Source organism: Falco naumanni, chromosome 1, assembly GCF_017639655.2.
Source record: "Falco naumanni isolate bFalNau1 chromosome 1, bFalNau1.pat, whole genome shotgun sequence".
Taxonomy (NCBI): Eukaryota; Metazoa; Chordata; class Aves; order Falconiformes; family Falconidae; genus Falco; species Falco naumanni.
This window is the reverse complement of record NC_054054.1, coordinates 74,946,421-74,960,222: the sequence shown is the minus strand read 5'-3', so window position 1 is coordinate 74,960,222 and position 13,802 is coordinate 74,946,421. Positions and strand designations below refer to the sequence as shown.

General features: G+C 39.1%; 1 protein-coding gene across 3 annotated transcripts in view; it reads left to right on the top strand.

The window, feature by feature from the left end:
• CCSER1 (coiled-coil serine rich protein 1) overlaps positions 1-13,802 on the top strand; it is a 708,879-nt gene that overhangs the window by 162,927 nt on the left and 532,150 nt on the right. For all 3 annotated transcript variants that reach the window (XM_040599449.1, XM_040599460.1, XM_040599455.1), the window contains exon 5: positions 8,712-8,832. In XM_040599449.1, coding sequence (XP_040455383.1) covers positions 8,712-8,832 — 121 coding nt within the window. The remainder of the gene's footprint in view (positions 1-8,711; positions 8,833-13,802) is intronic.

The following is a 13,802-nucleotide window of genomic DNA, read 5'->3' as shown; positions in this document are numbered from 1 at the left end:
ACAAAAGGCTGTCATTCTGCAACTGAGAAGACATACAGCTCTTACTGGCAGCTGTACCTCGTGTTCCTGCTAGCAGGTGCCAATACATTTATAATAGAAAGCTGAACAGCCTCATACTCTTGCAAAACAAAAATACCTCACATAATTTTCCTGGCGAGCTTTTGTTGTTAGAAAATGCAGGGAGAGCTGACATTGTGATTTTATTTAATAATTTCTCTTGGGAAAATATGCTTTTGGAGGCTTATCTGAGTATTAATTGTTTAAATTAATTTCTTGTGACTACAGCCATTCAATATAAACAACAATAAATTAATCTTGCTTGCCTGCCAGTCTTTATTTCAGCTAGACCAAGAATAATAGTTGAAGCCAGGAGACTATGTTTGTAAAAACACTTGCTGTTGAGGTTTGACAGTTTTACTTGCGGTAACAGTTGAGGATATTGTTGTTAGAGTAGTCATTCCTTCAGGGGCATGTATTGTGCCTACAGAAATGCCCTGCAGCTCTTCTTATATTTCTCCTTTTAAGATGCCAGTGTCACAGTTGCTCCCGTTTCTCTCCTTTTCTTGAAGACATCACACAGCTTAAATAGAAACCCAAACATGATCAAAACCAGAGCTAAAAGAATTGTTTTTCCCTTGGCTGAAAAGCTAATTTGGAGGCACCCAGCTCTTGTGGCTGGTGAAATCCCTGCTGGGATTTCCTCTGTGTCCTTTCGGAGGAGGGATGAGTGTTCCCCACTTTCTGGTGCCTTGTGGCTCTTACCAGGGGGTGAATTTATGCTGCCATCTGAAATCAGCACTTTCAGTAACACCTTTTGCATTCTCACTGGAAAAGTGGAGGTTTTGGCTGTTCTGTTTTATTCCATCACCCGGGACTGTGTTGTTTTTCTTTATTGCTGCCTGGTGAGTGCTCCTGCTGGCAGCCTTGCACGTTATGGCTTTATTGGTAAGCCAGGAGGACCCAGGGGTCTGAGAGCTCAGGCTTGCGTACAAGCCAAGGACGGCAGATGCGGTGCTGGTAGGGGAGGTCTGGGTGAGCCTCCTTTGCCCCGTGAACCTACCGTGGGTATTTTCTGTGCTAAGTTAATTTCACCAGTTATCTTCAAAGCCTCCGTGATTAAACTTGCTGCACTTATATGGGCATCATGGTGATTATTACTGTGCCTCCTAGACCAAATGACTAAACCTGCACTTTTTATTCTAATGGGTATTCGTGCCATTCAGTTATGACGCTTCCTGCAGTTTGGCAGAATTAGACGTGATTATTGGGGCTCAGATCATTAGTCTGTCATCGTAACCTTTCCGTCATGCATGTGTTTTTTATTCACATCCACGTCACAAAACAAGTTACAGCCTACAGTGCTAAAAATACAAGCCTGTGACATCATCCTGACCAACAGCGTTGCCAAAAGCTAATGAAAGTCAGTTGTTATTTTGAAAGTCCTAATGTTAACACTAAAAAGATGTTTTTTGATATTGAGAAGCAAAGCCTACTACTGGATATGGAATATGCATTTATTTTTAAAAGTTGTTTTTTCAAATCCTGTGCAGGCTGCTTGGAACAGTATTTGCTTTAAGTAGTTCACTGTGAATAAGAAGTATTTTAGAAGCAGCCTCAAGCATAAATAGTTATACTTAGATTATTTTAGATGTACAGTAGTTAGAGCTGAAAAACTTTCCGTGATTGCAGTTATAGTTTCCCCTGGTATTGCTACAGTGATCCGTCATTGCAGGAATTGCAACAAGGAGCAGTTGTTTGTGGAGAGGTTAGCAGGGTGAACAGAGAAAGGAAAGAGGTTTCATACAGGAGCAAAGGCAGATTCTGCAGCCTCTAAAAAACATGACTGGCAAAGCATTCAAAAGAAGTCTGTAAAACTGTGAGTGGAAAGTGAAGGGGGAATTGTGCATTGTCTTTTCCAGTACTAAAATTGGGGGAGTCAAATGAAACTAGCCGGTGGCAAGTTTAAAGTGCACTAATAGGAGTATTTTGTCATGTAACCTATAGCTCAGCTTTGAAACTCCACAGGAGTTGCAGATGCTACAAGTTTGCACAAGGATGAAAGTAACCGAACAAATTCATAATATCCATGAGGGATTAGCAAATACAGACACAACAAAGCAAGTCTGCAAGTCGTCGTGAGCTGGAGAGGCTGCTTGAGAAGACTGAGTAGGATTTAAGGCGCTACCCTGTCCTTGCGAGAGAGCAAAGTACAGTTGTTCTGTCAAAATGTGCAAGAACTGGGCCACCAGTGTCAGCGTTATCTAGGTGATTATTTTAACAGTCAGTGTTTCCATCATTTGCTGTGTCTGTAGGGTCCTTAGGTGATCAGGGCATACCCTTCCATTCAGTATCAATGCTACCGGCAGCATTCTATCAAGCATTAACATTAATTAAGCAGCGAATGCTGCTTCTTACAGTTTGATTTATTATACATAGAGTACGAGTCAGTAGGTGCAAATTTCACACGTGGCTATTACCATATTATCACAGTGGCTTGTGACAGCAAACGGGCTTAGGATACAAAAGCAAGGGTGCAGAGCTACTGGCGTGTTAGAAGGATTCCCTGGCTCCTGCCTAACGCCGGGTTATGTCCCCTTCCCCACTGGGTACCGGTGTGGGTGGTACAAAGCAGGTATGTGTGTGCTGCTCTTCCTGAATACTACAGAAGAGCTAGGAAACAGAAGAACCCGATAGAAAGTAATTCATTTTGCCCATAATGGGCCTGTAATTGTTGCTGTTAGAAAATTTCTGATTGTGACTATGCTGTGTTTAAGAATTGGGCCTGTGGTTTTATTGCAGAATTATTACAGCAAACCCTTTGGGGACTGTGAGCGTATAGTCTCATTCTCTTAAGTATTCATTTGACCAATATTGTGAAATGTAGCTGGTTTTAAGGGACAAGAGGCCCTGGAATAACTGTTGAACTAATAATAAAATAGAGATCCATTTAGTTTTCTTTTTTCCCCAAAGACTATCATCAAGTCTGGAATCAAAAGCACTTTTTTTTATTACTTTTTAATATGAGGATGGTGGGGTTTTTTTAAGTGGATGGGCAAAATTGGCTTTCATGCAAAGTACCTTGAGGTTCTGTTTTAAAGAGCCTCAAAGTCTGCTTGGGCTTTAGGGTTTAATAACCAAGTATTTGAAGACTTTGTATTTCTGGGGCTGAGAAAGAGGGTGTGGAACTGAAATCATACACTTGGTTTTGCTGAAGTGTTTCATGCAGGTGATGTTTGGGGTTGATGGACAGGTCTGAACAGTGATTCTTGTCTGAGCACACCGAATGGACCAAAAATATTGGAGGACGTGCCTATGCTGTGAGGAAGAGGTTAGCACAGCGATTAACCACTGTTCCTACTGCACATGACAGAATTAATGACTAGATTTCAAGATCCTCTCTTGTAAACTATTTCTAGTGTCAGCAGGCTTCCTGTAAATAGCTTGAATTGCACGTTTGGAATGGTTATTTCTATTTCCTCAGCTCTTGTCCTCAAAACTAGACCAATTTACTAAAGGAATTTACAGTAGATCCTCTATTCCTTTTTGGTTGGCTGGTTGGCTTTTGCATTGTGGATTGGGTTTTTTTTTAAGCAAAAACTCTCTGTCCTCGTGTAACAGTTCTTTGTCCTGTGCTGCTTTTCTCGAAGAACCTGCATATGGCTTGCATATCTTGCAGCTCTTTCTTGTCCTTTGCTCAAGAGCACCTCGGGGTGCCTGCTCATGGCAGAGCCACCTTTAGGAAACAGTGTGCCAAAATGTAAATGCCTGCACTGAGACTTGGTGCTCTGGAGTAATTAAAACATATCTGCTGGCCTTCATTAGTAAAAGGAATATGTAATTGGCTGCTATGGATCTGGTCGTTGCTCCCTGCCATGCTTCAGTCCCCTGCCTCCTGCGGTGGCAGTTGGAAGATATTTCAGGGGAAAGTACTTGGCATCTTCCATGCTCCTGGCTGGCTGCCTCATTTTTTGCCAAAGCAGAAGGTTTTTTGGTATAAAACAGTAGTTGTTTCCAGACTTGGTGTGTTTCTTGAAGAATGGGAGCTGTTTATTTTAAACTTTATAGGCACAAGTGTAAGTACTTAGAATTGTACACCGAATAAGTGCTCAGCTTTTTGAAATCCAGAAATACTTCACTGTTTTTGTCTTCCTCTGTCATGAATCCCTTATGCTTCATTGCTCACTGCATATGAACATTTCCCTTCTGTTTTCTCTAAGCAGGTAGTACTTGCTGCTAATTTCATCTAACCATCATTTGCATCTTGTGTCAAGGGAGGTTTTTATTTTAATAGTGAGTGGTGATAACTAGATTTTCTTTCTTTTCTATTAAAAAAAAAAAAAACACAAACAAACCCACAAACCGAAAAAAGGGAAAAATGTGTACAATTAACACTGTTTGAAATAGATGCTGTAAATGACAGCCCTAGAGCTTAAAAATCTTTTTATTCTCCAGAGAGATACATTCTATTCAGTAGCTGCTGAAGGCTTCCTACTGTCCTATTATTTAGGGAATTAAAATTTTTTTCACTGGTTGGTTCAAAGTAGAATAAAACTGTTTAATTAGTCACTCTCATTGTTCTTGTAAGAAACAGCAAAGAAAACAAAAGCTAATGTTTTTCTTCTCTAGCTATAGAGATCTGTTCTGGGGCTGCTTGTAATGAACTAGGGTAAGTCCAAGCCAGCACTCCTAGTGATAAATATATAGGGTATTTTTAAAACACTTGGCAGTGTAAGAAAACAAACTATGCATCATCAAAGTAGAAACTGAAGAATCTGGGGAGAAATTGTACAACTTAAAAAGCAGTACAGTTTTTTTATAATAGTATTATAGGAAGTTAGACTGTTTTCTCTTTCTGTAGAGTTATCCTTTATATGAATTGTAGTTGGTATGTGTAGTCTCTTATTTCAATAAGAACATGTTTCTTTAATATTAATACATAGCAAAGATGTTCCTCCAATTGTATTATTTCACTACATTGATTAGCTAGTTCATGTAATGGTTGAGTTGTGAATAAAGGAGATGTAATGGTACTGAAAAATACCACCTCACTGCAAATTACTCATTTTTTTCAGAAGGTATTCCATGCATAACACATTCTGAGATACTATTAGAACTTAAAGAATTTGCTACATGTAGTATAAAATTAGCTGATTGTTTCCCTTGATGTTGATGCTTTTGAAGTTTTTTCCACACTTGTGGAGGTATGCAACAGCAAGTGTGATAATGAACTTCTACCTACAACATGTACTTAATGTTTGTGTGCCATTGTAAACATGTAGCAGATAGATGGGAAAATTTTCTTTATTGGTTTCGTTATTGGAGCAGTGGATATTGTATGGCATGACTTCAGTAAGGCTTTTGACACTGTTTCCCGTAAGATCCTCACAGACAAACCGTTGATGTATGTGCTGGATGAGCAGAGTGAGGTGGGTTGGAAACTGGCTGAATGGCTGGGCCCTTAAGGTGGTGAGCATGGGATTAACTTGCACACTCACGTCAGGAATAATGTAATTGGCTGGGGCAGCTGTTTACATTGGCTTTTTCAAACACCAAATTAGATTACTGAAAATTCTGCTTTTCTCTATTTTCCTTACCAATTCATGTGGTAAGACTGAATTTGTAAAATTCTTGCTGCTCGTTTAAGTCCTCTCACATGTCCAACTTGCACTTCAAGTTAAAAGGGGTAATCCCTTAGTGTAACTGTTTGGTGTTTTGAGGATCTAACAGATTTGGATTCATGAAGGGTACCATGTGTATACATCGGTAATGGGCTTTTTGGGGGGTAATGTAAGCCACTTGTATGTTAAAAATGAAGGTGCAGAAGAGAAGCTACACCTAAGAGAAGTCTGAAGAGTGAAATGAAAACATTCTCCTTAAGTGAAACAGTGCCCGTGCCCATCATTGCTAAAGTTAAGAGTCCACATTCAAGCACATTCTCATTATTTTAATGAAAGTTATGAACAGATAATAAAAGAATATACTTCAATAGGTGAAAATTACTTGCTGCTGTGTTGTCGCTGTTTCATGACATTTTAGTTAATTATAGTGTCCCATAATGACTTTTGACTGCGTGCACAGAGATGAGATAAAAAGAAGGAATTGTAGTGGTTTTCAAAAGCCAGGCCAGACAGTATCACTGTCTAGAATGGGAGGATAATAAATTCCGTGAGCTCAGGTCACTGGATGACTACTGGGTTTGTCTTCAGCTGTAAATTAGGGGGTTATACAATGCCTATATAGCATTAATTATTAAACAAAAGCAGTTTCACAGTTTTATTAATTCGTGGAATTTCTGTAAAGGGTAGGAGACTAGCAATGTCTTCTTTGTTGCTTGTGATTTCCTGTTTTTTAACTTTCTTTGTAAAAGAAACTTTCTTTGTGGCTGATCTAGGGATGATCCTGCCCTGTGATGCTTCCATAGTCACCAGACCTTTTACAAGTTCTAAAGTAATAACTAGTTATTCAAGGGTTACCACAGGTCTTTTAAAGAAAAATGTATTTGCTTCATCCTTTACTCACGCATTTTTATCAGCATTTCGGTTTAAAATTCAGGTACTGAATAACAGTATTGCCCTTTGACAAACCTGTCTTTTTACAATTCTTTGACTGTAAATCAAGAGTCAAATAGACATAAATGTTCTTATTTGCACATATTCAGTCGCTGGTTGTAATGAGAAGATGCTATTTTGTACATTGGTGCCCACCAAATGGCACCTTGGTAGTTGATGGTCTGCTGGTTGCACATAATATAGTAGGACAAAAACCACCTTTTTTTTCTTATGCAGTGTCTTTAGTACAATGTATTTTGCATTAATTCCCTCCTTAATTTGTTATGCATGAAGCTAAAATGTATATCCTACTTGTATAACTGTAGGCAATATAGCAAGTTCTCTTAGGGTATGACCATGTTTTGGAGATGGGTGTCTGTGGTAGTGACAAAGATGTTGAGTAGCACTGGTTCCAAAGAAAAATGAAGGTAAGGTTTCAGTATTGGCCATCTTATGTGTCTTAACACAGTGTGCACGTTAATATTTAAAAATACAAGCATGAGCAATGCTGGAGAACGTAAAATGCAATAAACTTAATTACGTGTACTCCACAGGAAGATTTTCTTCCTGCCAGAATCTGCTAGTGCTCCAGCCATTTTTGCTGCTTACTGAACTGCTCAGAATTCCTCTGAAAACAAAAATACCTGTGCACTTTTCTGACCTTTGTAGAAACATACAGCCGTCCTCTGACCTGTTCCTTAACACCCACTCTTTAGCTGTTTTAAAGCACCAGTTACCGCTCCAGTGCGTTTGTTGGGCGTGCAGTGTATCTTGTTGATGTGTGCAGAATCCACGCTGAAATGTAATTGAAGTGCTTAGGGTAAACCACCACAGTTAGTTGTTCTTGAGCCAATCAAGGCGATACGGATGGAGTTCTACTTCAGCTTTGCTCCTCTTGTAAGAGGAGCATAGGCTCTGCAACAGGTGCATTGCCTGTGGGCAACACGAAGGCACGTGACTGTGGAGAATGGAAGTTAGGAAAGTCCTCACAAACAAGTTTTCCAGTGATAGATAAATGCCACAGTTCAGTGTTCCCAGCTGTCATAATCTTGCGTACATGTATGTACTTGTAAAATAGGTTCTTTCTGGTTTTGAATCGCTGAGAATTTGTCGTGGTCATCCCTGTTTTACAGGCTGTGTTACTGAGTATGTGCACGTGTACACTCTATGAAAACAGTTATGTATGGTTTACTTATAAAATACCATGTGTCTTACTGCTTAAAAGATAAGTCATCACATATATTCTTGTTTATATGTGATACATTTTACCATAAATGTATAATATAGGAAGCTGCTGTGCTGTGTTTAATACAGCTATCTCTTAATTCCAGCTTTTATTTGGCTCATAAAGGTGCACCTTGCTGTAAAGGAAATAAATCTATGTCTTCAAAATCAGTAGAAGAATTTAGAATATGTATAACTTTTAACAAATACAGTTGCCTGTTTGGAGGTCAGGAACTTTTGGGTATTCATTTACTAGTGCTAATTGAGCCAGATGCTCAGCTGAAATACATGATCATTCCTCTAGCTCTAAGTGTTGTCTAAGTCATATCATCCAGCACAGTAATACATAGGTAATTTGTATTAATGGAAAGCATGGATCAATATATCAGATGCCACTCCTGGACCTTTTGGGTCTGGCCTTTTTGTATTAAAGTGGGACGTAACAGTTAAAGAAAAAAAAAAATCACTGATCAGATTTTCTCACATCTGTGTTCTTACAAAGACTGAATTTTTTTATTTGGGAGGTTTGTCTGAAAATTTCCATAATTTCCAGTCATTTCAGTTTTGTGATGAAAAAGGAGAAACAAGTGCGTCATATTCTGATGTCATTTATTGCAATATGAGTCCTTTCAGGATGCAGATGCACCGATGAGCTAGAGCAGACTGACATCTGATCTTGTGCTAGGTAAAACACAGTGAATGATGATGGGGGTGTCAGTCTATTGGGGGGGGGGGAAAAAAGTGCCAAGCAAGCACTTTAGGAAACATGAAAAACAATTAGGTTTTCATTGCAGGTAACCACAGTGTAGTCTGATTAATTGTTTGCATTTTTGTTTATCACAGTATGACTTGATTATATTTTTTTTCCTTTAAATATTTAAAATACAAACTGAGTTCACCCTTTAACACTGAGATTGTTTTTTTTTTTTATCTTTACAGTTTGCCGGGAAGACTCATACCAGTCAATAGTCTCATGTGCTGCTGTAGTACTTACCCCTGTAGAGCCGACAGTGGATGCAAGGAAAAAAGAACAGCCAATAATGCCTGATGTGTCTAAACAGTGAGTTATTCAAATAACAAGATCTTTTACAAGTGTAATTCAGACACCAGGCCAGATTCTTTCTGGTGGACATGCACATATGCCTACTTTCTGTTTCATCAGTGGTTACACAGGCATTTCCAAAAGCGGGAATTGGCCTGAGGCTAGGCTGCTGCTTTTGTTCATTAGCCTACCTTTTTTTTCCAAGGCTTTTGGTAACGAGGTATTTAGAGGGAATGGGCATTTATGCTCTGAGAAATTGACTTTTTAACAGGCTTAGTAAAGCGATTCTTTTTCTTCAAATAGTCCTTTCATTCTTGCACCATTTTTCTAGTCAGTAGCTGATTTTGAGAAAGAATATAATTCCTAAATGCTCTGCTCATCTTAGATATTTCAGTATTTTTCAGTGACTGTTTTACTGCTGTGGTATGAGATACGATGGCATCTTTGGAAATGTGGTAGTGGTCTTTCAAGGAAATTCTATTTAATTAAATAGACTGTAATTTGATATCTTGCATTAGATGAGAACCATAATCACAGCATGTGCAGTACCATTTGTCTTGAAACCACCATCCTACTTGGTATTGCTTAACAATTGAGTCCTTGGAGAATGAAGAGAACATTTTTTTTTTCACGAAAAGAAAGCAAGCATAACAGTAATGTTTTATCACAACACAGACTTGGGGTCTGTGCATTGTAAGGTGTGGAACGTAATTAAAAACATGACAGTGGATTAATACGACATCATTATTGGTCCTTACCATTTACATTTATTTTTCTGCTTTGCTGGGTGTATACAAATTCAGCTTTGAACTTGTCTATAAAGTCCTAGCTTGTATGCCTTTTACTGTAAGAAAATTAAAACATCCCCCCACCCCTGCAAAAAATCCCAGAAACACCACTTGTGGATTAGATAAAATAGGATGGGATGTGATCTTGGTACAGACCTATGGCTTAAGTCTGTACCTGACTGGCATTTTTCAGTCTAGTGATAAATCAATTCCATCCAGTCTACCTGTAATTAAAATTTAACACAGTATATTGCCTATCATCTAGGTATTATTACAGTCACTTAATGTTTGAAATACTGGTAGCATCTATTTGTTTTAGTGTTTCAGTCATATGGTTGTCTGAATACTAAGGGATTGGAAAGGCAATGGTCTGCGAAATACTGTGTTGAGATCCAGAATAATTTTTGTGGTTAGTTCAAATGGTATAGGACATCTTTTCCTTCTCTCCACTAAAAGGCAAGCCTGCAGTATTGTTTGATTTGGGTTTTTCTCTACTATCAGCAGTTCCAGCATTTCGTAATGCCGTATGAATTCGAAGTAAGGAAACTCCTGTATCTGTATAGCATGTGCTTGAAAGCTGAATGATGCTGCCTCCTAGATATATTTTTTTTCCTTCACCTTATTGGTAATAGCAAGTATATTAATCTGCTCCCTGCTGTGCTTGTTAGTGGTTTTTTTTTCTTTACAACCTGAGTAGTGATATCTTCTAAGCATATACACTTAAATCGTGCTTGTCTTACCACACCCAAAAGTCTCAGAAACATGCTCTAACCTCTGCTACTCTTCCAATTCTCATGTCTAAAAATATGACTTATGGCTCTGGACTTCTTTCCAAAAGAAACACGCTTGTGCTTAAACAGATAAATGTACCTGAACTTCTTCACATGAAACAGTACTGTTGTATCAGTATCTTTAAACCAACATTTCTTACAAGTATATTGGAAATGAAACAGAATCATCTTGCTGGAAAACCGTTGCGTGCTGTTAGAATGGGAACTCCGGAAATACTGTAGAAACCTTCAAAGGAATCGTAGGGGAGGTGAAAGCATATGGCTTCAAGAAAACCTCAAGCGTTGTGAAACATTAGCATACCTTTCACTTTCCTCATTTTACCCTGTGCTTTCTACATGTAGATCATTTTCCCCATATCAATTTTTAATGGAAGAAAAACAGATCCCAATTCCGGTGTCTAAATATCCCAGTGTCCTCTGTCTCCAATATAAACAGCAAGCAAGAGGAACCCTGGGCACATGTTGAATTCCTTTGACTTGAGTGCAAAATCCATGTATGGGCTAATCTACACAGGTGAATTATAATTACGAGTACTTGTCATTATCACCATGGGAAATAACATTGATGCTTTGATTTTTATGCTTATCTTTGTTTACCTGAATGGTTTTGACTTGTGTGTCCTGAATTTCTGTGCATCATGGAGGGCTGAGCAGTGGCCAGGCATTGAGATCTTGTAAAGAGAAGTTGCTGCCGTCAGGGCCTTGGATGGAGTATGTTTAGAATAACTAATGCTTTCTGAAAACACATTAGGAAGCAATGTGTAATCCAAAACAGATAAAATACATATTAATGATAAGATGATGTTAAACAGTTAAAAGTGACAGAAAAAAAAAATATTGTAAAGCACAGTGGAATTATATCCAAGACTTTCAGGACACAAGAATCTGTGAAGCCTGAGCAGAGAAAAAAAGCCTTTAATGTGAATTGTGTAATATTTGACTATTGAAGTTATTTTGTCTTGGAAACTGTTTAATGCTGTGGTGATTTGACCCTGGCTGGACACCAGACGCCCACCAAAGCTGCTCTATCACTCCCCATCTCAGCTGGACAGGGGACAGAAAATATAACAAAATGCTCGTAGGTTGAGATAAGGGCAGGGAGAGATCACTCGGCGATTACCATCACAGGCAAAACCACCTTGACTTGGGGAAATTAGTTTAGTTTATTACCATTCAGATCAGAGTAAGACAATGAGAACTAAACCTAAAACTTAAAAAACATCTGCCCCCCACCCCTTCCTTCTTCCCAAGCGCAACTCCACTCCCAATTTCTCCACCTCCTACCTGTTCCTCATCCCTGTCATGAGAAGCATGAAGGAACCTGTTTGGTGAAGCTGTAGCACCTGCAGAAGGAAGATTAAATCCTTGCCAAGTGCTTTGGCTATTATTCAGCATTGCCTTGAAGGCTGGTAGGGTACAAAAGGGGTTCACTGCTCTTCTGTGAATATGCATTATGGAACAGGGGCATGTCTCCATTTTTAATACGTGAACACTGCTTGAGAGTTCCTGGTTTCTGCACGCTTTCAGGGCTCAGCTGGCAAGAGAAAGAGCACCCCTTTGCAGTTTTTGTCCTTCTACTCCGTAACAGGTTGTGATACAGAGAAACACATAGTCTGAATGTCAGTGTGAGGTCAGGACAAAAACTGGGAAATGTGAGCTCTTCCTGACGTCCTCCAGGCCCTCCACTTTGTCTAGGACGTTGCATTATCTTTATTCTCTTTTGTAGAAATGCAAGACTTAAAAACCTGATGCTCTCTTGAGAATTCAAGTTATCAAGGCCTCTTTGTGTTGCTGTAGTGATAAATCAGTCAGTTGCTCTCGAAGGTGCCTGGATGCTAAAACAATTCGAACATTTTGAACAGTGTATTCTGTTTGCATAGTCCTAATCTTAGCCCTTCGTATCTGAATTCAAATATAAATAAATCGGCTGCCAGGATGAAGCAATGACGTGAGGAATCCTCCCTTCCATTTCAAGTTTTTACAAGGAAACATGGGAAAGGAGGCATGACCCAGAGAACTGGATGTTATGCTTAAAAACAACTTAAAAACAGCTTCTGGCCAAGCTGTCAACTGAAAACTCACGCTGCCAGGGGCTGTGTGGAAAAAGAAGTTTCTCAGACACACATGTCTGAGCAAACAATGCTGCTGTGTGCTGTTCTTGTGTCAACACAGGAACCCATTCATGTGCTACTAGTGCCTGAAAATAGTACCGTGAATTTTAGGCTCATCATTTTTAATTTACGGGATTTAAAGTTGAGCAGGTGCTGATGTACTTTGTTTGATTGGTGTCTTTGGATATGACAGCCCTGCAGGTCAGGGTTGTGGTGACAACGTGTAGCCCTCTGAGCTGACCAATTTAAAGCTGGTTTGTGCATTTGTACTTCAACTGCTGTCATGTTTCTGGTTTTGATTTTTTTTTTGAAAGATACTTGCTGTTAAATTGTTTTTATTGCTACAGATCTTATGTTGTGAAGCAGACACTAATTTGCCAACTGTTTTCCATGTCAGGAATATTTTCCTGATCTTTAGGGGACATTTCCAGATGAAGATCCTAGGAAAATAGTAGGAAAAGGAGTAATAGTTTTAAACTAAAAGAGGGTAGGTTCGGACTTAGATATAAGTAAGAAATTGTTTGTGATGAGGATGATGAAACACTGGAACATGTTACCCAGGGAGGTGGTAGATGCCCCATCCCTGGAAACATTCAGGGTCAGGTTCGAGGGTCTCTGAGCAACCTGATCTAGCTGAAGATGTCACTGCTCATTGCAGGGGGATTGTACTAGGTGATCTTTAAAGGTCCCTTCCAACCCACACTATTGTGTGATTCTATTCTATGATTCTAAATGCTACAGTGCATTTGGCAGTTCAGACTCTTAAACGAAATCAAGATTTTTCTTCTGGTAATTGCGTGAATGGGCTGATGTAGCGAGTCTTTTCAATATTCTGTCTGTGACAACTTGTACCTTGCTACTGTACTTACCTGAGCAAAATTCATATGCATGAGTTCAACTTCAAATACATGAGAAGGTTCCTTGGAGTCACAGTGAATAGGTGGGTGCTTACTGATGGAAAACAGGGTGGTATGTGGGAGAATTGTAGCTTTGATGACATTCTGTACTGCACTGCTTACTACAGATTACTCTGTTTGATATCTAGGAAGGTTTTGGTGCATATATATCTTATATTTGCTACCTGCAGTAAGTATATTCCAAAATCTGGGAGCTGTTTTCTCTCTAAGATCTTCAAGTTGTAAAAAAAGTAATAGTTACATCTGAAGACACTGGTATTCCTTTTTGGCTCTTGCAGCCTTGCCCAATTCCTTTCAGCAAGTGTTCAAACCAAGCTGATTATATATTATTTTTCACTGATTTCAGTTGCAGCTTTTCTTTTCCTTTTTCTCTCTCTCCAT